At 39.9% G+C, this 25,184-nt stretch overlaps 1 protein-coding gene across 18 annotated transcripts in view; it reads left to right on the top strand.

The window, feature by feature from the left end:
- PTPRF (protein tyrosine phosphatase, receptor type, F) overlaps positions 1-25,184 on the top strand; it is a 378,493-nt gene that overhangs the window by 167,264 nt on the left and 186,045 nt on the right. For all 18 annotated transcript variants that reach the window (XM_014939286.1, XM_014939284.1, XM_014939281.1 and 15 more), the window contains exons 4-5: positions 9,462-9,607; positions 12,340-12,481. In XM_014939286.1, coding sequence (XP_014794772.1) covers positions 9,462-9,607; positions 12,340-12,481 — 288 coding nt within the window. The remainder of the gene's footprint in view (positions 1-9,461; positions 9,608-12,339; positions 12,482-25,184) is intronic.

Here is a 25,184-nt window from a genome sequence, read left to right as displayed (position 1 = left end):
CTGCTTGCAAAGAGGGATTAAAACCTTTTAATCCTTTTGTGTAAAAGAATACGGTGTTTAATGTGGTAGGCATGCTGGCAAAATTAATTTTCATGTTTTCTCAAGCACAAGATTTCACTTCTGTCTTTGTTTTCTGCTCCTGCATATCTTACGGGTTCTTTACACTCTGCAATACACTTTATTAACTTTGACGTTTTGAAGAAATTTGCCAATAACAAAACGCAGATTTGGGAAGGAAAAGTAAGTTCCTAGGAAGAGGCACAGCTGTTCTGTACCACCTCAGGCAGCAACGTGATGGTCCATTTCAGAGCTCAGGAGCTGGCGTTATTGTTCTCTTGTCCATTGTACGTATTTTGTGCAAAAGAGAGGAGGCCTGAACTCAGGTACTGAATTTTGTGTATGATTAAATGAAAGTTCTATATGCATGCATCTGAAAGCCCTTAAGTGAATGTTGTGTAAATGGCGATAATTGGAGACAGTCTTCTTGCGATCCTTTCTCAAGCTAAATAAGGTCCAAGGCCAAAGGCCCAAATGTTTAATTGTATTAAACACAGAGGCTGAAAAATTTATTAACTCAGAAAGTGTGTATTACCAAGTTAATTGGAAGTGCCTTTAAGCTATTACCAGGTGGAAATTTGACTTCAGGTTTCAATTTTAAATTAAAGCAAAGCAGAAAACCATTCTGTGAGGCTGCTGGAAGGTCTGCAGTTAGAGCAGCGTTTCTCTGCTCTCCCTTGTTTTTCTACTCTGTAAAATACATAGTATAAATGCTGGGGAGTTAGAATCAAAAGCTAAACTCATATATAGGGGTCTGGCTTTTCCCCAAGTGTGTGACAGGGTGCTACACGCAGGCTGCGGGTGCTCTAGGGAAACGTAAAAGCAGAGGAGAGGAAATGAAGATGACCTGGAATCTAGAAGGATGTTTTTCTGAGCTGTTTTTCTGCTTTGTTTTTAATCAATATTCTTCAGTCGTATACAGGATTGCTTTGTGCTTCTTTTTCTAGATATGTGTTATTTCAGTTATTGGAAGCAATTGTAAGAATGGTGTCAGAGTAGAGAGGTTGATTATTTTTTTTTTGCCCCCTTTCCTGGCACACAAAAAACTTTAAAAAGGCCATGGACAAGAGTCAATCGCAGCACAGGGATTAGCCAGAGTTAGGGATTTTCTTACTAAGATGTAAAGCAGCTCGCACTGATAGCTAGCCAGGCACTTTGAGAAAGACATTGCAATTACAACAGCCTTGAAAAATAATGGAGTGAATTTGCCACCCTGTGTGCAAAATCTGTAGGCACCCTGCAGATATGATATGAAGAGAAACCACCTCCCTGTTGTGTTAAGGTCTAAGTTGCCTGCCTAAAACTCTCTCTGCAAATATATCAGCACCCAAAATGTTCACTGCTGCTGAGTGACTTGCACAGCATCCTTCTGTGATGGTTGCTGGAGACAAATCTTTTTCAGTATCATGTCAGTTAATTTTAGGCATTTAAACTCTTTCAGCAATTTCCATGATTCATAAAGAGACAGAATTAGAAATTTAGTGAAGTGCAATACTATGATGACAGGCTGTTGCTGTAGTTTATTAATATCCAGTAATTGTGGCCTTAACACTTGAGTGAACTAACGACTTTTAACCCGTATTTCTGTGGAATAAGCAGGTTTATCCAAACATCAGCATTTAACAGTGGATGCCCAGTTTCTCCTGGTGCAGGGTTGGTTTATATATAACCATCCAGATACTGACCAGAACTACACAGGACACGTGAGGTTTTAAGATGTTTGTTTAAGAAGAAATTTTAAAATATCAAATTTTGACTTGAATGCTATTTAATGTTTTAGATTAGATGTTATAAGTCTAAATCCTGTATTAGCAAAAGGGAAACGAGGGCTTGAAAAGGCCAGTCTGGGTGTGAAGATTCCCACCTGCGTGTCTGCAGAGACACCTCAGTCCCATCCAAGGCTTTGCCTTTAAACTGGACTTCTGGTAAGGAAAGTGCATTTAGAAATTGTGAGCAGCACCTGTTTTCGGAGATGGTGAAGAAGCAGAGTCAAAGATTTTAAGAGTTCCTCAGCTTAAGTAATTGTAAATTGATAAAAATCATACATTTGGCTTAATGTGTACCCTTACATTCTCCTCAGTTAAACTTTCCACCTGTAACAAAGCACAGCAAGTCTCTCCTGCTGAAATGAGTACCTTGCATCTTAGTTCACCATATTTCCTACTAGTGTTTAGGGAAAATCACAGCCTCTGCCAGATGGTGCTTTTATTATATTTGTAATGTAATTTTTCTACTGAAAGTTACAGAGGTCATTGAACATGTTAAAAGATCTACTACTTAGAGATTTGTATATTAATCATTCGCTTTATTTGGTTTCATTTTGTCTGAAGTCAAAAAGTATCTATGAGTAACTGTGGAAGTCAGGAGATGAATGAAGGTGAGGGGACATGCAACTTGCTTTGAGATAATGTTTGTAGATTTGATTATCATTGTAACCACACTTGAAGCTGGAAAACTCAACCACTAAAATTGGATTGAAATAGCAGAATCATTTGTCCTACCTATTGGGAATCTTTTAAGCATTACAACCTAATAACAATAAGATGATAAAACAAGAGAGAAGAATGTGCAGGTAACATTAGGTAACCTGTAATGCAGAGTGATCTGAGGAATGTGTTGAATTTGGAATGCCATTTTCTGTGATTGGGATGCGGTTAAATGTTTTTTAAAATGGATGGGAGAAAGGTTTATGATCCATTCACTGAATAAAAAGAAAATGTGTATGTATCTGAGCTTGTAACACCCCACTATATATATTTGCATTTATTTAATAAGTACCTTGCACCAAGCAAAAAAGGACAAAAGTTTCAGATACAAAATGCTGTCATCTTAGTGAAATAAAACCGAAATAGGAGGAAAAAATGAATGAATTAGCATTGTGATCACCGAGACCCAGTGACGCTAGAGTAAGCCATTATTACAAGACTCAAACAGGCTCTTCCTATATAAGAATTTAAAGTGCAAGTTTGAAAAATTGTATTTTGCTAAACAGTATTCCTAATGATCACAAAGGGGCAGGAACCATATTTAAACAGTGGTGGGTACATTGAAAGGAAAAGATAGGGATATTAAACATAAGGATAGCTGGAGAGCCCACTGGCTTGCCTCCTGCCCTGTAGCAGATGCTTAGGAAAGAAATCATAGAGTAGGTTTCAGAAGAGTATCCTTCCTGTGGGCATCCATCCATGCACAGATATCAATCATCCACGATCATACAGGAAACAAAGATAGAGAAATACCCTTGCTTTATATATAAGAACGGGCCACCCCTGTCTTCTAGACCACTTTATTCCCACTTCACAGTCAGATGCGAACATGAGAAAGTCTGTGTCATTCTTGGTTTTGTCACAGTGTGCTACAACAACTGAACCACATCATCATTTTTCACGTATTCATCCTGACAGCAACCATGTGAGAACAGCAGGCAAGTTTTACAGTGGAAGCTGGGGCACAGTTGTGCCTTGGCATATGTGACAGAGAAGGTTAAAGGGAGGGATTTAAACCTGAATTTCACAATTTCCAGGCTCAAGAACTATTCCCATTATGATCTTTTTCCTGCTTGTGTCAATAACTTCTTTTAATTCCCTTAGCCCAGGCACCTAAATAAGGTTACCCATGTATGCCTATTGTATGTGCTTATCTAGTTCATCTTGTATCACAACTGTAATTTTTTCCTCCACAAAGGAGACTACTTCCAATCTTAATTTAGCCCAAGTCATAAAAGCTTTCAGATAAAAATACAAGCTCCCTGCTCCTACCACGCTGGTCTTATTTTTGGCTGCCCTTCTATTTAGAACAGTGGGCACTTGTAGCATGAGGACAGAGATATTTTTCTTTAAAATCTCTCGCAGCAGGTGAGTGTTCATAGAACACTTAATTGCAGACATGTGTTTAATAATTCATTTTTCTCAAACCTCTATGCAACTCTTTGGAAAAATAGCATCCACCAGAACAGGAGGAGCAGTATGATTGCCAGTTTTTGAATTAAAATTTTTGGATGAAGTATATTTGATGTGGGTGCTAAATACCGAAAAAGCATCAGGATTCAATTTAATTTTCCCATTTATTTTAAGAAACCATCTAATGATGGGTCTTTGAAATAAAACAAGTTAATATTTGGGTATATGAAGCATATTTATGTTGGCATATATATATTATGTTTCAGCGACTTGAAATTTTTTGGCTCTTAGAAAATTACAAGGAAGCATCTTTTATGTGACTGGTGTATGCTTAATGTGTAGCAAAATACAAAGATCTGCGCTAAATATACAGGACCCAGCATCATTTTTCAAGACTCTGGCTGGTATTAAGTCAGGTAATGCAGATCATGCGTTACTCCTCAAAGGCCATGGCTCACATAAAAGGCCCTTTGCCAAGTTAGAGGGAGGCTGCACCTCTGTGCCTCAGCCTGGGAGGAAATCTGGCAAAAGAGACTTTTCTCCCTGGGAAGGTCCGTTGGGTTCACTGAGAAGCTGCACAGCCTAAAAACAACACGTGTGATGGTGTGACTTTTAACTGCTCTGATAAAGGAAGGAAAACCTGGAAAAGAGAACTGAAGTGTTACTAGTCTGCTACAAGTGTTTGGTAGGGCAAATTTTTAAATAGATGTTGGTTTTCTTATTTATAACAGTTGTTTCATAACAAACAAATTGTTCAGAATAGCAGAGAACAACAGTGATTTTGTATATAAAATATGGGTGAGAGAGATGCATCTTCATGGTTGGCTGTGACTCCGAGTTGCCCTGCAGGAAGGCTGTGTCAGTGGCTCTTTAGTAGAATAGAGATTCTGCCTTTGAGGGCTTCACCCCTCAAACCCATCTTATTTGCCTTTGCTGGGGAGGGCAGACAACAACCTTACTGATGAGCACATACTTAACGTGTCTGCTTGTACTTTTCCCTCTGGCTTTCGGTACCTATGTCCTTGTGGACCTCTTAAAATGTAATTTGAGGGAGCGTTTCTTTTGAGAGCATTGTATACCCTCGCTCAGGCCAGGGCTGTGCGTGAGTTTGCTGCTGTTTTCCAGCATAGTGAGGTAGACTCGTGTGTGCCTAAATCTCTGCGAGCGTCTCTTCCACGCCACGAGGCCCTCCTTGTGATTCACTTTATAGGATTATCCAGGAATCTGTGCTTGCTCAGCAAGTGACTTTTTCAACACTTTCAACTGTGAAAGGAGAGTCCTTTTCTTCTGATTTTTTTTTTTTTATTTATTTAAAAAGTTCCTCAATGGGGAGCATGTCTGAGCAAGTTGTTATTTTTCAGCCCTCGGCCAAATAAGATGAAGCCTGTTTCTTTAAAATATTCTATTTTTCACGGTCTTCCTCCTCAGAACTGTGTTATTCCTGTAAGCTCTCTAGAATAATTTACTTCTAAGCAAAGACCAAATAGGGAAAATTTCAGGCAAGAAAGTGAAAGTTTTCCCATTCTCCTCCCTAAAGCTTATGAGTGAATAGAAATGATGATAGCAGTAATTTCCTCTACTGGTGTAGTACGAGCTTGGTTATGAAATGAGGAGCAAGAATCAGTTTAGAGGGTGAGGACTGAACGTGCTCCAGGGATCTGACACTGAGCAGAGAGGCTAGGAAGAGAGAGGCTGGTGTTTTTTGGACTTGGAGTTATCAAATGACAAATAAACTAGTCTGCAGCTGTTACTCCATGCGATGGAGTAAGGAAAGGTGGGTGTGATGGGCACTCAGCCATCCAGCACCTCTCCCTGCTGTCACCCAAGACTTGCCCGGGAGGTTCCTTCTCAAGTTGGTATTTTACAGATTTGCCTTTGGAATACAATCACACTTTTTTTTTTTCTTTTTTAAACTTTCAATAAAAAATCTTCAGCTTTGTCTTTTCCCTGATGATTTAAGGACCAGGCAGGATTTCACTGTGAAAGACATTTCAGTTTTTTGCATTTTTGTAGTTTGTTAGAACAAGAAGCAGTTAACTTCAAGCTTGGCATGTGCATAATCTTTTGAGGAGACTGTTCGTTTTGAATTTAAGAGGGAAGAAAAAGAGGAGGACTAGGTTACAGGTTAAATATTTTATTTTCAGTACATCCTTGTTTGTTTTTTTTCTGGTTGTGTTCTAGGGCTAACCTAAGAGTGCAAACGCTCAAATCAGGTTAAAAAAAGACTGCTTGGACCATCACTTGGCCTTACCCCCAGTGACTGTTACTGCTGCCCTTTGGAGGTAACTAGTGATGTGTCCCAGGGCAGCCTCGAGGCAGCAGAGTTGAAGAGACATTGGTTGGAGGGGAGGTGTGGAGGGAGTGTAGTCCAATTAACATGCATTTTCCACAGGCACCAAGATTTTAATGGATGATCTGTTGCACTTCTATTAGCTCTCACTGAAATCAGTTTGGGGACTTGTTGTAAGAACTACCAATCAGTACAAAAATATGTATGTCCATGCCCGAATGTATTGTCCTGGGGCCAGGACTCAGGATTTTAGGTTTGCTTAATTAGTACTTTCCTTCCATTTAAAAACTTTAGGTAATAGAAACATTTAAAATGGCATTGCAGAAGTACCCTTTCCCAGACTGTGAGTATTTGGTTTATATACAGGAATACTTTTGTGACTAGTCTCAGTGGATTTAGATGGTTTCCAGAAATCAGTGTTGCTCAATTAAATGTGCAGGGGAAAAAGATTCATTACAACAATGTAAATTCAAGCTGAACAAGGCAGCGGGTTTTTTAGGTTTTACTGCCTGTGAACACTCAGTTTGCTTTTGTTCTGGTTTTTAATAGTATTGATTTTTTAAAAAATGTACAAAAGTAAAGTAAGTCCTCAGTGTACAAGCTGAGGAGTAGGTGTACAGTGAGAGATATAATTGCATTGTATTCTTCAAGGACAGAAGTTTTTTGGATTCTGTTGTATTTGGATTCTATATGTCATTTGAAAAATTTACACTATTTTACTAAGATTACAGAGTAAATAACAGAAAATCAAAAGAACAAATCAACTGCTGAAATGCAATACAAGACATCAGCTCAGCATACTGCATAGCAAAGCAGTCAATCACACTGCAATCACTAGCAGCCTGAACACTAAATTAACATTTCACTGGGATAGATGAGAGGTGAATAAACACAGATATATGTAAATATAAACTAAGTAGAAATAGACATGATTATAGATGAGTAAATGTGTGAAATCAGCATCAGTTAAGCAAGCACACTTAATAATTGCTGGCTGTTCATGTCAGAATGGTGTGCCAAAGACCGCAGACAGCCGCTATCATGTCATAAAGGGCATTTTCCAGGTTTGGAGCTATTCTCTTTGCATAGTCCTCAGGGATCCCTTCACCAAGGATGGGAAAATTCAGTACACCTCTGTGTGATGAATTTCTGTGGTCAAGTCTGTGATGTTCCTTCAGAAGGCAGTTGAGGACAAGGTATGCATATCCACGTCTGCGAGGACAGTGCTGACCTTGGTGGATCTACTGTCTGCATAGGCCTTTTGGAAATAAAACTGAGCAAGCAGCAGTAGTAGAGGTCCACGCCTGCAACTTAGTATCTCAGCAGTCACCGCCAGATAACCTGAGTTCGGGGCTGACATGTCCCCTCCTGCCTGTGGTCCATGTGGGCAGTTGATGGGCTCCCATGCATATGACCGCAGTCTGAATTGAGCATCTGATGTTGCAAGTTTTGAAGGGATGTGCTGTCCTGCTGCCTCAAGAGTGGCATGCCACCAGCCCCTCTTTGCTAAGCATGTCCTCAACTGGTGGTTGCTTCTCCATGTGGTGCCTAACTGGTCTGACCTTGTCCTTTCCTCTGAAGCTGTGGTGAGTTGACCTTGCTGGGCTGCAAGGAAATACCTGCTCCACTGTGGTATCTTTGTGCACCCAGAGCTTCTTCTCCCCCTCTGACCTGGTTGCGCACAGGCCTGTTTCTTGTACTTTTTACCTCGCTCCTCACCACTGTGAAGCGTTTTGCCTCTTCGGAAATTTATTACCGCAGAGGCACTGCCATGATGAGCTTGACTATGCCCAGCTGTGGGGCCGTTGTGGATCTTGCTGTGGACAGGGCAGCTTGATGTCTCCTCAGGCTGGCTCAGCTGTAATGCACAACCGAGCCCATGGCATTTTAATTTCTTATACATGAGGAAAATGCATTTAAAGTTTATCTTCCTTTGGGGTCACTGGGTCTGTATCCCTCCTAGATCAGGGAAACTTAGCCCTCAGTTCATCAAAAGCTTAGTGTTTAAACCACCTGGGCTTACAGATGTCATCCCCGTCTCCCTCAAGGGCACACTTGTGGACGTGGGGAGAATGTGAAGATGGGGAACCACTACCAGCTCAGCTGGGGACGTTTGTGTGGTGACCTGGGGTTGAACAGGTTTTTCCCTTTTGCTCTTACTCCTTTCTACATCCCAGCAGCTGTCTCTGCCCCCTTTATAGGTCAGGTTCATCTCTGAGGTGGTCGATCACAATTGTATTTGAAACACGGCCTTAGTGTGACCTGTGCACTGGATGAGATCATGGGTGGACTCTGTTAACTCCCTCTGTGGAGTTACATGTTTTAGTGCTTTCTAGGGATACAAGATCATCAAACACTTCTCACTTGGACAAAGCAGTGTTTCAAAATGACCCTTGGCTCGCTCACTGCAAAATTCTCTTGTACAATCAGCGCAGAAGAAAAATAGAAATGTTTAGCCTGAATGCCTAGTTTTATCCATCCAAGCCTGTCATGTAAATCCAGAAGACACAACTGTATTTTCATGAAACTTGTCTTATTGATTATTAAAATGTTATGTGATATATTTTTTTCATTTTTGCTGAGTCTTTCAGGCCTGAATGTCACTTTGGTTTCTTTGCTGACTTTCACTTTTAGTGATTAGTTTCTTACTAAGCATACGCCAGCCTGTGCAGGTTTCCAGATACTTATAGACCGTAGGATTTTTATGTCAATCCACATCTAAAATAAAATTACAGGTTGTTGTTTGTGTACTTAAAACTCTATCTGTTAATTTTGATTAATGACTTAACAGCTTTCAGGAAAACGAATGTCAACGTATGGTGCATTTTGTAGATTTGGTGTGTCAGCTGTTCTGTAATTTCCAGTGCTATGACCATGTTATAAACCTGCAAAAATCCATTTATTAAAAAAATAAACCGTAAAAATGGTTCCAAATTGTCATATACCTGAATGAATGCCCAAGGGGCCGGGTTGAGCCTTCTATTGCCCTCATTTACAGGCAAGCCAGATGGACTTTATTCATTTCAGGAAAAAAAGGTACTCAAGCAGAAACTCTGCTTGTCATGTTGCAGTCTGCACTGAATTTGTGTGGCCGAGGCCATTCAACCTGGATTTGTAGTAGGAGCACCAATTATCTTATAATTTAGATTAACATGAAACATTCCATGCTTATCTGATGTTGTGTCCTCATGGGGATGATTTGGTTATTTTTCCAGGCAAGCCAACGTTTATGAAAGCTCCTGAAGATCAGATTGGGATTTCTGGAGGAGTGGCCTCTTTTGTGTGTCAGGCAACAGGAGAGCCCAAACCTCGTATCACATGGATGAAGAAGGGGAAGAAAGTCAGTTCTCAGCGGTTTGAGGTAATTACAAAAACATAAAAATTTGGTAATCAATGTAATGCTTGCAGGTCTTAATTACACAGTAATTGTCATTGCAACCTGGCTGTCTCTGCATCACTATAATACAGAGTCTAGAGCTTTACAGTTTATTTACAGTTTCCTTCCCTGCAGCAACGCAATCTATAGAGCAGCTGTTGTCCTTCAGATGTGATGCTGGAGGCACACACATAGGAGATCCTTCTTCAAGTGGGAGATTGGGGCTTACACCGAATTGGGTGGGTGGCAGATAAGATCTGGATCTAGCAGTAATTTTCTGGTTTTGTTGTGAAAATTAATAAGGCGCCTCCTTAGCCTCCCATCCCCAGTGGAATTCAGAAGTGGAATGCCAAAATGCTATTGGAAGGCTTTCTAAGTGACAGCTACTGGCATCCCTCCCACAAATGTGCCTGGAAAGGGAATGGTGAAGTTGTTTTGAAGGTGTAATTTGACTTCCTTGTGAACTGAAGTCTGAGTGAAACAAAGAAGGAAGAGCAGTTAAATGCTTTTGAAAAAGGGTTCAATTTGGTTCATGTTTTAAATAGCAAACCCTTTTTTACTGACTTTCTCTACCTTCTTCTCCACTTCCCTTTTTTGGAGTTGTGCTCTTTTCTCTAAAACTGCCCTTGGAAATGTGACCCTTCTATCATTCTGCTGCCTTTCCTCTAATCCCCTGTCTTTGATGCTTTTGCTTTTCTGACTGGAACACAAGATGACTTTGCTGCCCAGAACGGATTGATTCAAGTCACCAATTTTAATCATTATTTTGTATATGAGCAGAAAACCTCGATTAAAGTAATCAATTTTGCTCTTGTTTTACATTGTTATTTTTCCCCTAATAAAGGTTTTGTTGTATGGTAACCATTTAAACATTCTTATTTCTAAGTAAATATAACCTTATAGTGAATTTGTTACTTACTATGGCTGACCAGAGGGCTGTGACATATTATATGTATTTATATAAGCAATTTCATACCTTTATTCACATCAGGTTTGATCTGTAGTTGAGGTATCTTTACTACCTTTGGAGACAGTGAATAATATGTTTCTTATTTTCCTAGATAACTGCTAATTTTACCTCGATTCTAAGCTAGCCTTTATTTGGAGGAAAATTGGAATTCAGTTGATATGAAATAAATTCATAAACAAATCTGATGTACACATGCTGAGTTACTGCACAAAAGATGTATCTGTCGTTAGCAAATGAACAGCGTTTCTGGTCTCAGAGTCTGCCAGGTCTTTAGTAGTTGTAGCTCCCTTCCTCACACAGAGTGTTTGTTCAAAGGATAGTAAGGGCAAAAGAGCTTTTCTGCTGTTTCATCTCTTAGCTTTTTTAGTCCTTACCACTGAAGTGAATTAATCTCTGCATCTGACTTTGTCTTGTTTTAAAATTTGGCAGTAGCCCTATCCTGCGTAAAGGTTATAGAAAGTTTAGCATTTTGTCACAGTTTCATACTTAATTTAAAATTGAGTATTTTAAAAAAATAAAGTAGTAATTCCTTAAAATGTACTATGGTGATGTTCACATTTCTTTGTCCTGTCTGCTGCTACTTGACCCCAAATTTGGGGTTTTTGCAAGCTGTTTCTATTATGAAGAAATGAAGGGCTATTCCTTCCAGTGTGGGGATTATCAGATTTTTGGTGGTCTTGGCTATCTTTTGATTTCTTCCTGGTTTTACTGTTACCTCAGAGTCTTGTGGTGCATGGTATTTTTCTCCTTCCTGTTTCCACACATTTGGTCTTCGTGCTGTGAGGAACGCTTCTGAACAGGGCTCTTAAAAATAGTGTCAAGGTTTTGCATGGGGGTAATGCAGGTCCAAGGATGACGTACATGTCTCTGGAACAAAGTCTCTTCATCTGCCCCTGTGGTTCCCAAGTGATGGGAGAGGGGGGCTTGTGCCTTTCCCTCATGCTGTCACCATCTGCAGAAGAGTTAATATTTCCATCTTTTGCTGTGCTCAGTAATAGGAGAAGGATGAGTTTGGCATTAAAAATGGCCTGAGGCTGTGCCTTCACATTCTAGCCATTAAGGAATAGCTTATACTGATCCAGCTGCAAACTAACAAATACCTCTTTTTTCCATGTAGAAGTTAAAGTAATGCATGTTACAGCTTAGCAGGATGGATGGAAAGGCAATGATTTATTAAGGACTTAATTTATTATGCTGGGGAAGGAATTGTAATTACATCATTGTTGATTATGCCAGAGTTGCAAAGTACCCGATGCTGAAGGACATTAAAAACCTTCACTTTCTGCTGGAGTTAGCATGCAGTGGAGGTACTCAAGGTTTTATTCTAGTTTTGTTACTATTTTCCTCTTAATCCCACAGGAGTATATCATTCTGCTCTTCCATCAAGGTGAAAGTTGGCACTAAATTGCTATCAGTGTGATTAGTAAAACCATTAGTGCAAATATGGCTCAGATGTTTTAAATCATCAGATCCACATCTTTATTACCAGGTTGATAATTTGTCAACCTTAATTGATTCATAAAGAACCTCATTGGATCTTCATTTGTTCTGGCCTCCTCAGAGGACAAATATGTTCTTGACTCTGAAATTCTTGCGTTTCTGGACTTGGAATGCTTGACTAATTGCATGGTATTTTATAGCTTACAGGGCTTGTTTTGTTTTGGTTTTTAACCTCTGGATTGTTTTGACTTTCGGTTTTTAATGCAGAAGATATCAATAAAGCAGTGCTTTCTTTTCAATGCTAAAGGTTATTGAGTTTGATGATGGATCAGGATCAGTTCTGCGGATACAGCCCCTGCGTGTTCATCGAGATGAAGCTATCTATGAATGCACAGCAACCAACAGTGTTGGGGAGATAAACACCAGTGCCAAATTAACAGTGTTAGAAGGTAAGTGGGAAGTTTTTTCATGCCTTAGGTGGCAGAAGATATGGCTTTGGTAGATACATGTTGATGTGGTGTTTTTAAGTGACACGGCGATATTCTACTTTGGTTTGAAAAAGCTGTGTAATCCTGTATCATTAGCTATAATTACTCCTAGTGATAGAACCTAATCTTTTATGAGACGATCATGAAAGGATTGCAGATTCTGAACTTCCTTTAAAGTGTTTTAGTTGTATTGTCTAATTGAGGTGTGTCGTTGAGGGAGTTGGACTAGATGATCTCTACGGTCCCTTCCAACTCTAAAAATTCAGTGAAAAATTCAATGAAATTTCTAACTTGGAGGGCTACCTATAGAGGTATTTGTATACTTTTCTCATCTGTTTGCTTTGATATAATATCCATCTTCAGGGTATCTAAGAATTACATCTGACAGTCAGAAACATAATCTATGTTGCTGCGCCTTCTGGATGAAATCGGCACAGCTCTTGAATAGATTTTCAGGTTGCTCTTCAGATTTTGAGTTTGATGTGGAATTCAGCTGGGTTTACTTTTCACTGTAGTCACAACTTGTTATTCTGTTTCTCCTGTTAAAGAATAGATTTTGATACTTGTCTGCCATATGAGCAGGTTTTATTTTGCTTGCTATTTTGCTTCTAAACGAAATATTTTGTGGAAGAACAGCGTATTAGATATAAAAAGTCTTCTGATCAGTTGATGATTTTTTTTATATTAGATTGTTGGAATTATTATCTGCTTTTAAGGAAATGTGTTTTTTTCCAGCACATCAGTGTGTTGTATTATTTGTTTATATATAGGCATTTTTAAATCTATGGAGATGTTACAAATCCGGGCCATTTGGCTGAATTAATTTTCTTTTTACTTGCCTCTACTAAGACAAGCTAGAAGAGGCTTAGGCAAATTGCTCGATGTATATGGATTGATGTAGAAACTTCAGAGTAATGAAAAAACTAGACTGGAAAGTGTTTATTGTTGTATGATTTTGAACCAGAGGAGACTGGTTATCCCGTCGGTGAGTGTGCCAGCCATACATGACAAGTTACCTATTGTCCCTTGTTCTCCCATCCCCATTTATAGCATAGAGGTAATCATATTTTCCTCTCTGCGCTGTGACAAAGAATACATTGAACAACTGTAATGTGCTCAGACACTGTGGTGATGGGAATCATAGAAATCATTCAGTACTTGATGTGATTGTGTATCTTGTTTCTGGAGGTGGGGCATCTTAAAAGATCAGCTTGCTCTTCAGTAGTACTATTATTAAGAATAGGATAACAGATGCTATAGACTTGAAAATTACCAGAGAGGTGGGGAATCACATCTTTTCTGTTACTTCTTGCCTTTGCAGCCGTGTATGTGAGTGCATAAAGCTCAGTGGAGCTCTTCCAGCAGTTTACACGTAGATCTGCATGTAAATGTTTCTTGCAACTGGATTTTTGTGATACTAGATACTTGAATACCCAACTGTTCCAAGCACATTCCTGCTTCCTTTGGTTGCAGTTGCCTTTATGTATCTTAGATATGTATGCACATGCACACACACGCTAATAATTTATTTGCTCTGTGTTAAATGTTCAAAGGCCCAGAGAGACATGCATTGCATAAAGGAGCACAACAGTTATTTCTCAGCTCAGTGGTGCTCCCGCTGATTTTTCTGGTGAGGTAAAACACCACCACATAAATAGGGAATGTTAGGAAACACCAGAGACAGGAAAAGACGTGCATGCATACAAGTTAAGAGCAATAGAAACAAAAGTCACTACCCATCAGGCACAGACCCTGCTTTTCTGTTTGGAAACTTCCTTTAATCAGGCACAATGCTAGTTTAACATGATCCCGTAAGGTCAAAAATGATATGCAGGCTGGGGGCCTGTGTTTTCCTCTCTAACTGGAGCGTATCAGACCCCTTGCTGGACACCCTCGTGATGGGCAAAATTAAGAAACATTTGCTGTATAACAGTTTGTATGTGCTTATGCATATAGAGTTGTCAGCTTGATTACAGAGGTTGAAGAGCCACATGTGACTCTTCTGTTGGCTTAACTGACGAAGAAGATGAGTTCTGTGTCTTTATTTAAGAAAGAACATTTTGTTTCGCTTTTCTGAGATTTTCTACAGACAGGTCTGTATTTTTTCAGTCATGCTACCTTATTCTATGTTGTCTGCCTTAGATTATGCTGTTTTTGCATTTTGGGAGTGTGAATTTTTTTATTATTAATATTCCTTTGTTTACTTACGTGTTGTCAAAGTGGATATTGCAACTCAGTGCCCTTGCTGTTGTGTTTAGTCTAAATGGCCTCCAAAGAATAATGGTAAATGCCCCACCTCTCTGTTATGCCATCACTTTCCCAACATGAGTTTTGCAGAGGTATTTCAAGATGATGAATTTCATGTGGAACCTTTGATACCCTCAAGACTGTCAGCTAGGATTGCATTTTCGCTCTGCTTCTGGGGTTAAAATAATTTCTGTAATTGCTCTCAGGTGGCAGTTTGAATGATGCAGACATTCTGTACTTCCTTTCAAGAATTTGACTAATGCAGTAGTCCCTGGTGCATGACAAAGCTCTGTCATAGACATCCTCATGGTTACATGCTGCTAAATACACAGCATGTATTGATTTTTACATTAAAAACCCTTTATAACAATAAGTTTTAATGCTTCTTCACAATTTGCTCTTTAGAACATAGGCCTTAACATTAAATCCAGAAGTCGCAGTCAGGGTTTAGCAGGCTGTTATTAGATGTCTTTGTAGCTAACTAATCTGGAGCTTTATTTTATTTAGATTTCTACGATGTTTTACAGATCAGAGGCAGATAATCCTTTCTAATTGCCAACTTATTCCATTCTGAATATTAAGAGAGAAGCATGAGTCCAGTCTCCTGGAGGAATCGGGAATTCTCACATAAGCGAATCTCTTTTAACAGTTTGGTTCCCTACTGCCCTTTCATTCTCTGCTCCCATGTCTCTCATTTTTCCCATCTAACTGCATATCCTATTGTGACCAAACTACGTATACTTAGTGTAACTGGAAATTATTTCTTCTGTTGATAGTAGGAGAAATATACGTGCACATACCTTCTCTTCTCATTTCTCCTGGGTAGCTGATAAGCTGAATTATGTATGAGTCATACCGAACATTTCTATCTTTTTTCCAATTATGACCTGAAGCAGCACAGAAGTACGTTCCTGCGTGCCTGGCAGAGGAGGAAAGCAGTGCAGGGATGGGAGAGCTGGAATCAATACACTGACACACATTCCCAAGAAAAGCCTCAGGGACTGTTAGTGGCACTAACACATTAATAAATATATTATTCAGTGGTAACGTTGAGAATCACAGAGGTTTTTAAATAGGGAGATTATATGAAATGTGAGTAGGAAGGATGCCAGCATGGAAGACCATGGCAGCAGGCTGATTGCAGGACTGTCTACGTGGTGTCCTTCCATAAGACTCCTTGTACGTTTAGCGTTGCGGCTGTATGAGGAAAGGTGATGATAACAGTGTTTGTCTATAGGTACCTGTATACCAAAATATACCTTCAGTCTGTGGTTTCCGGCACTCTCCACCAAACAGGAAGACAGGGAAAAGCAGTGCAAAAGAAAAAAAGTCTTCAAGGGACAGGGAGGAGTATATCAATTATTTGGGAAAGGAGGGAAACTCAAATCAAAGGATATTATCCGCCCCTTCTCCCAGAACTTTCCAATTTGGACATTTGGTTATGGGTTTTAATTTCCAGAATTAGGAAAATAATTGTAACTGGTCCTTTAATGCTCTGCGAGCAGTCTTTTTTTCACTCCCCTGTAACCCAGAGGATACAGTCATATCCAAGTTGCACTGAATATACTCAGAATTTCATTTCCCTTTGTTTTTAAGTAGGTTAAATGAAAATACCATCTCAAATTTCCATTTCTAGCACTGATCTATGCAAATCCCCTATGCCCCTATCCCAGACTCCTAATCATGTGGTGTGTAGTTATCTGCCTGGAGAGTGCTGCCAGGCTCCGCAGGAGACCAGCTGCTGGGGAAGAGGACAACGGAAGAGCTGGGAAAGGGTTGCTTGCCCACTGGGTATCAGTCTCGAGGTAACCTGGGGGGTCAAGTTTTACTGCCTGGCTTTGTGTTGACAGAAGTCAAGGAAGTTTTGGTGTGTTTCAGTGGAGCCCTAAAAAGGTCCCAAGTGCAGCAGTTGTCCCGGGGTGGGAAGCACCTACACCTTATCGTAATTTGCTGTTTATTGAACCATGTCATGAGCTTAATTTCTTTCACCATCTGCCAGCTGCATTCCAGTTCCTGGGGTTGCCCTGTTTGAGATGCTGTAAATGATAAACATTTGACTGTTACAAATGATTTCTGTGGAGAACTAGATCTCAGAAGGTCTGAAACAATATGCCCTTTTTGTAAACACTCTTCTAAAAGCGATTTTGTCTTTGGAATAGTAAACAGAAGTTAGCTATGTTTAATCCTTGTTTATGTTTAGTTAGTTACAAAAGGATCAGTCGGATCATTGTACTTTGGCTGATATTTGTCTTTGTTACTTTTGCATCTTTTTGCCAAGAAGAATTTCTAGCAATGTGTTATAAAATTGAAACAATTATAGAAGGGAAATTGAATCCATTTGGATGCGCTCATTCTGATTGTGTAAATGAATTAAGGCTCCACGTACCCTGCTGTTTCTGGGATTGATAGTACTCTCTTCATGTGCCTGGTCAGGAGAGGACAGGTCTTTCCTCTGCACATTTCATGTTCGTGAACTGTTCCAACTTCATTTGGTCTTTCCCTGGGAAGAAAGGCTGTGGTGGTGGCAGAGGTCCTACTCCTGTTCTTTGCTCTCTACTCGAGCAATCCAATAGTACTTTCTATATAATACAGGCAGTTAATGGACCTCTGTAACTATTGTGTTTCCGAGAGCTGCAGCACAGTGAACACCCACATACTTCAGTGCATGGAAATGTCCTAAAATACAGTGATGCACAGAGAAATGAAGAAACCTGAGTATGTTTGTGTTAGATGCAAGTCCCATGCTTGTTAAAAAGGAAACCATTAAGCCAATTACTCATGGTGGCCTCATTGAGAAGTTTAGATTGTCACCTAGAAGAACGTAAATCCCAGCTCACGTGGACTTATGCTATTAAGGTATAAACAGTGTTCACAAGGAAAGAGTGTATTGTGCAGCTCAACAGCAGGTTGCCTGGCATTGGTCTGGTAATTCAATTTATGAGACTGGTCATCCTGCAAAGAACTCGTAGCAGGTACTGAACAGTGGCTAGAAGAATCCTCTTGGTCCCATAGCATACAGAAGATTGAGCAAAACTGGTGATCTGTTTAATTTATACCAAGAAAATTTACAGAGACTTTTAGTTGTATCACCATTATGTCCCATGTTGTCAATACCTAGGCTGCCACAGTATCTGAAGAACTGTTTCAGCTATTTAATTTTTGATATCTATAGAGCACCTGTCATCTTAATCCAGGTGTAAAACTCCTCATTCTCTTAAATTTATTTATTTACTTTCAAAGATGGAATTCAATAGGAATGTCAGAGTTAGTCTTAGAGGTTATTTTTTATAATTTTTAATAAGAACAGCTTTCTTGGCTGTGAAGGAGAGACAAAAGTTATTTTCTCAGGTGAAGAAAAGTTTTAAGTGTTGTTGGTCTCTCCTCCAAACAGTAGAGTCAGCAGATCTTCAGAATGTATCAGACCCAAATGCCATAATTTCCATTTCTTATCTCTGTTTAAATGATTAACTAATGGCACATAACCATATAATGTATCCATGATAGCAAGTTCCATTAGAAGACTGCCATGCACTAAGGTTAACATCCAGGTTCATTCCACAAGTTTATGAAGCAAGAAATACAGCCTTTGAAAAGTTTTATACGAAATATCACATAGTTAATGCCAAGCTGAACCCTTCAGAGCTGTGCACTCCCATAAAACATCGCGTCTGAAAAGGTACTGACCTCTTAATCTCGAGAACATTTTTCTTTACAGCAAGTGGCTGTTTCTGCATATTGCATCTCAAATGAGGTCCTATGAGATTACATCTCTAACAGGATGGGATGTTGTCACGCTCTTATCAGCAAGCTAATGTCATCAATGATATTGCAACACCCAAAAGTACCACCTGCAATTCAGGAGGAACTTCCCAGATGAAAACAAGTGAGCTTTATGTGTTAAACAAACAAGAACGAAATATATTCTACAGAATTCTACAAAAATTCTAATGCATTGTTTTTATTGCCAAGTACTATGTAGCTTGAAGTTCTAAGTGTGCAGTTGTAGTAGTACCTGTGCAGTTATATCCTGTAAAAAGACTTCTCAGAGCTCCTTGTTTCACACGATTTATTCCAAGTTCATTCAGCGGTTTATAAGCACTGACTTTGGTACTGAAAAACATGTTCAACTAAGAATTTTTGTTGCCAATAACAGTTGTCTCCTTTCAACTTGCCCCATTTCTCAAATCCCTTGTGAAGATACTCAGAAATGTGGATGCTCATTTGGAGCCTTGTGGTAACCTACCGGTAACTTCTGTCTTTTATGAAAATTGATAATTGAGCCCTGGGCATTATTTTCTGTCTTTTCCTGGGCTCGGGGTGTAGAGACAGGTTGTTTCTTACTCTGTGCTATTGTACAGCTTCCTGGGAGATTGTCGTGGAAAGTGTGTCAGGCTGTTCTTCTACTGCTGCTCTGCAATCAAAACGTTCAGCCTGTTCCAATAGGTAAATGAGGCACAAACAGATTAGTTTAACTCTCTGGCAGAGATGCACTCACACAGACAGGTTCCTGTCTTGTTGGGGAGGGCGTCCCTGTGGGTTGCCATCTCCCAGCTGAGTCCAGGGATGGCCAGATGACTGCTTCTGCGTCTCTGTTCCAGTCTGAAATCAGACAGGTTAGATTAAATCGTCTGTGGTTTAAACTAATCTTTTTTGACTCTCTGTTGGAACAGATCATCGGTCCCAGCTGGGAGGCAGCAACCACCAGTGTTGCCTTTCACGTCACTGCAGAAAGGCTGGCATTCCGATGTGCCCCGAGCCCTGTGGCCACAACAATGTCTGAAAGCTTAGACAGGGCTGGGATTTTGATGGTGTTGGTGGGCAGTAAACCAGGGTGAAAACCTTGGCTCAGGCCTAGGCTAAAAAGAGTTGTAGCCTAAAAAGGGTAGGAGAGCAGAGCAACAAAGTGAAGGCTGCCAAGGAGAAGATGTGTGTCCCATGAGTTTTTTGGACGAGATACTATAGAGGAAGAAAAGGCAAGAATAACATTAGGTGATCTTTAAGGTCCCTTCCAACCCAAACCATTTTATGATTTATTGGGAAAATGCGGGTGTTTAGGTTGAGATGTGTGCTAGCTGATGGCCTGATCTATACCGTGGCTAAGTAAGCCCCCCCTTGCAGTAAAATCCCCACATCATTTCATAAACGATCTGCCAATCTTCTTTTCAGTTCTCCTGGTCTTAGTGGTCCTGGTCTGCACCTGTTCTTGTTTGATTTCAGGTGCTTTTTTTTTTAACACACCCAACTAAAGATGTGTACACAAGAAGCCTTGCAAGTGTCTCTTCAAAAGCACTGATGGATCCATAGATTTTGAAGATACACCATCAGATGTATGGTGGGGTCATAGTTGTTTTTTTCATTCATTTGGTCACTGGCTAGCATAGCTTCTCTGTTGTTCTCTAATGTGCCCATGTTTGTTTTCTCTGCTCTTGTTTCCAAACAGTATGTGCCAGGCTTATAGCAAAAATTCTTAGTATTTCTTAGATTTGTTCCTAATATCCCTGTCACTTAAGGTGATTTGGCTTTTCTTGCTTGATTTTTTTGACTGTCCTCTTTATTTACAGCATCTCCACAATGCCATCAATTTAATACTCGCCTTTTGTGCAGAGGTTGTTAATGCATCTAGTCATTTCAAAACCAATATTTGAGGACCTTGTTTATAGAGACCATTGTTGCACTACTAATAAAAAAAATTTAAACAAGAGAGTAGAGTTGATTAGGTGTCAGTGAGCCCTGATTTGGCTCTCAAAATGTTTATTTGATAATAACTAGGCTGATGCTGGACCTAGTGACTCTCAGATAATAAATTGAGTTTGGAGGACTGGCAGTCAGAAGAAAATACTTCCATTAATGAATTGTGTATACATCTAGAAGTCTTTCAAAGGAAAAAAAAAAGGCATGAAAACCCACAATTATAACTTAATCGGTTTCTTATTGTAAAAGGCACTTTAATGGAAATGTATTTAGTTCATCTGGAATGGGCAAACAAGAAGTTAGTTCCTTTAGATAATTTAAGTAACTGTCACTGTAAACCTTGTCAGAAGAAAAAATCACATTTCTTGTCAGATTTAACATCTATTGGTGACCATTAGAAGCTAAAATAATTGATCTTTATCATCAGATGTTTCAAAAGACCTTTCTTATTGCTGGATCACTTTCAAGATGCCTTGCTCTGAGAGTGTATGTAGCAACCTGTTATTGACAGATGTGCTCTCTGTAGCTTGTATGTCAGTCCTGCTGATATCTCCCGCTGACTAATAAAGTTAGTTGCTGGTATGTATTTGTAGAGTCTTTGAAGTCTGTTAGGTTATAGAACAGCCTTCTGAAAGAGTTGGTAGCTCATTGTTTGAACTATTGGAAATTAATGGGAAACACTGCTTGATAATGCCATATGGATTATCTGCTTTGGTTCCAAGGAAAAAGGGAAGGGCAAAAGCAAGGTGTCCTGAAAAGCCTTTCTGAGCCCTTAACTACTTTGCCAAAATTATCTTCTGTATCTGCTCGTAACTGAGAGACTCTTTGCTCAAAGCTTAGTGACCTGTTGTCATTTGCTGGTATGCCATGACTTACACAGATACTTAAGAAGACATAGCACCACAGTGATCTTCTATAACTTCTTCTGCAGAAGTGGGAGAATATATCCACTTAATAGAACTGGAGAGTAAGTTCTTAAATGGAAAATGGAGCATGGAGAGAACAGGATGTGATAACCATGACCGTAGGGAATGCAGTGCTTACAGCTATGAAAACATAAATCTCTGCATGCAAGAAAGTTTCTATATAGTCATCTTAGGCTTATGTTCAGTGCCTTATCTTCTTCCTCTCACTAAAAGAAAAATCACAGCCTCAATTAAATCATTCTGTGATTCTTGGAGAAATCACTATTTTAAAATGAAAGCCAGAAATACGTGGAACTGGAATATCAACGCATGCTAATAAATCTGTAGCAACAACAGCAGTTCAGAAGAGAGGATGTCCATGTAGGAAATAGTATGCTTCATGTGTCACTTACCACTTACCGTAGAGAACATTTCACAAGTACTTTAACTTCCTCTCCTGCCAGAAAAGGAAAATCACATAATTGCCACTGATGGGGACACCTTTTGGTCTTGGTCTGAGATGTGGACTGTACAAAACAGAGTTGGCTTTGTATTAAAGACCTTTAATATTGATCATTCTGACAGCTGGTTTCTGTGCATCATGCTTATTCACTAGTCCCACATCTAGTTGTTCTTGTGGATCTCTTGTTGATCTCATATTGTTTTTATACAGTCTGGTGTCAGGAAGGCTCTACATTTGTGATGCTTATTAAAATGCAGTGCCCAGATAATGAGCAAAAGGAATAATTGGCCCTAATTTTGGATGCAAGGAAGTAATTATTGTGACCGTTCATTGTTAATTTGTTACTTGAGCTGTTAGTGACTAAAACATGTTCGGTATAAAGATAATCTAAAATACATGCATTCCACTTGCTGTCTTAGAAGCCCAGAGAATCTTCATAGAAGTATTAATCTTCTAGTAAAACGACACCTTCCCCATAGAGTTCTCTAACAGCTGTTTATCCTAGTGGATATTTCAGTTGGATAATAAAGTAGTGACTCTTTCTGGCACTCTCACCTGCTCAGATTCTTTCTGCCCGGAGCTCCAGAATAGCTCTTTCAAATCCTTTATCCTAAGGAAGACCAGCGGGTGTGAGGTATAATAAGATCTGTCTTTTCAAGATCATCTGGTGCCTTGATGAGGCAGGTTGGATGATGCCATGGGAAAACACTGCAGCGTATTCATCTGTCGTGCTAATCCTATGCTCTGTTCCTTCAATCGTTTTATCACAAGGGTCCAGCCTGGATGAAACCTTTCCAAGTTCTTGGTGTATGAGTTGAGTGGAAAAGTCTAAATAGCAATCAGAGCTATACCTTTATCCAGCCATAGTGTATGAACCTTCGCTGTTGTGTTGCTGTTCCAAGCTGGGACCGGGGAGAATTTCCCTGCGATGAGAGTGCCTGTCAGCACAGGATGCAGAATGCTTTAAATAAAACTACACAAAGCACTTTACACAACAGAACTGGCATTATGACCTTTTAGCTACTTTGAGACCACTGGAAAGGCACTGGAAACATTAACTGGTTAGAGACCTTAAAAACCCAAAGACTTACTTTTTGGTACTGCAGCTCCAAAATGGTGCTTTGTTGACAAGCAAGCAAGGAAAGCACTGCAATTTATTTTTCTATATCTCTTTGATTTAGACAATGCCACAGTTGGTCCCAGTGAGGAGAAAATCTTTGGAGAGAGAACAGAAATCATAAACATATTGATGAAAAATGCATAAACTGCACACAGGGTGGTATTAACAAAAGCTGTTGAAGGGGAAGGTAATGAATTGGGGAATGCATAGTCCAAGATGACAGGATACCCAGTATAACGAAGGGCTGGCAAAGAAGGTCAGGAGGAGGAACAGAATGAGCCTTTTAAAGTGAGCCTGCATCTTTGAGTTCCAAGGGGAGGGGTAGTGTGTGCCAGCAGTGCTACCATTCGAGGCAGGAGCTCCATGCCTAACATGTGACAAACAAGCCAGGCAGAGCAGAGAGTTTGTTGTCCCTTAGAGCCTGTCTGGAGGGGAGATGAGAGCCCAGCTGAACCCCTGGCAAGTACCAATCCATGGAAAGCCTACGTATGGCAGAGATCAAAATGGTTCACCTGGAAGAGTGAAGAGGTCAGCAGGGAGTGCCCATGCTTGCATGGACCATTCTCTGCAAGAAGATTGGGTGTTGTCTTCTGTCTCCTGCTGGGAGGTTAATTGGCACAGCTTGTTTTTTCCTGCAAGAATATCACTGATGTGAAACTTCACTAGATTATGCATGTAGATGTTCCATCAGCAAACCCAGCATTGAGCTGTTGAGTGGGTTGAGGCCAGGGGGATCTCAGTGTGCGTTCTTTACAAATAAATGATTTGGTTGCTTGATTTTGGATATGCATTTGTCCTTTCAAAAAGTATCGTTGCAGAGAACCTTAGCTGATGCTTTGCCTGCAGGAATAATGTGGCCTCATGGAAAAAATAGCAGTTGTTTTGCCTAGAGGTAGTAGGCTTAATCAGAATCCACCTGATTGGCACACGTCCTAGCGTTATAACGTCTGCCTGCCATGTGCTCATAGTCCTGAGCAAGAAATTGCTGATCAGATGAGTAGTATCTAGACTTGAGTTTTGCAAACATGAATAAAATCTTTATCTTTTGCAGTAGGATTTTCAAAAGGGTGGAAAAAAAGAAAAAGATTCTGGAGGAATCATGTTTTTACTAATTAGACACTAAAAATAATAGAAGTGTTGAAAAAATAATAAAATAAACCCTTAGCTCTTGCCCCGGGCATGAATTTACTAGGTTTAGTTTGTTGTTCAATTCGGTTCATTGATCTTGTCACAATTGATGAATCATTAAGTTGTGACTACTGTAGAAATTGCAATGCACAGATGTAGCTGTACTGCACATCTGTGTGTTCCCAATGTGCTAATGATTCAAAAATGCAATTTCGGTCTGGCCATCCACTGCGCTTCAAGTGCCAACTGACATTTTGTATTACTGAGACATTTGTTGTGGTTGGCAGGGGGAAAGTCTTTTGGTTCTCCTTGTACTTTTTTTGGTTACTTTTATCCATATTTCAGATAGCTAGATTTGATTTTCCCAGCAACCTTGGCTTTGCAGAATGCGAGTTGTGATGTCTGTCTCTTTCTGCAGGCTGCCACCTTTTTCAATGTCATGTGCCCTCTCCTGGTGTTTGCTTGCAGCAGATGGGGTTATTTCCTGCACTGAGTCTTGAGGAACATGTTGGGCTCAATAGCAGGATTTGCTCATTTCCTGACTTGCTCAGGATTCTGAATTTTAATTTTTGAAGTTTGACTGAGATGTTGTTGACTTAGTTCCTAGCTTAGTGCTAGCAACTCAGTTTATCTAAAGCTTCTCGTCATAGCAGGTCCCAGAAGACCTCAAAAACTGTCAGTGTGTTGACTTACAAGCTGATTGGCACCAGCAATTCAACAATGTGTGGTAACACTGTAAAACAACTTGACGGCTAAACCTACCTCTAGCTTCTTCCCCTAATTCAAACCACTCTTCAGACTGGCCCTTATTAGAGACTTGTATTTGATCAAAGCAGAAATCTGAGGAGTTGTCTGTCTGATGCAGCGTGGCTTTGCATTGATAAGACAAGCTATGCCCACTCTTAAATTATGGTAAGGTTATGCCCGTACTGTGTAGTAATGCATTTCCTTGTGATGACGTTCTGTCTCTAATACCACTTCCTACTGAGGACAAGCCCATAAGACTCCTCTTGCTTCAGGCCTTTCAGGGACTACCCAGGGAGAGCAGACTGCATTAGTTCAAGCACATGCTACCCAACGTACCTGGCTCTGTATCCATTTCCAATTTGA

Source organism: Calidris pugnax, unplaced genomic scaffold, assembly GCF_001431845.1.
Source record: "Calidris pugnax isolate Ruff unplaced genomic scaffold, ASM143184v1 scaffold18, whole genome shotgun sequence".
Lineage (NCBI taxonomy): Eukaryota > Metazoa > Chordata > Aves > Charadriiformes > Scolopacidae > Calidris > Calidris pugnax.
The sequence above is the reverse complement of the archived record's forward strand: the minus strand, read 5'-3'. Positions and strand labels throughout refer to the sequence as shown.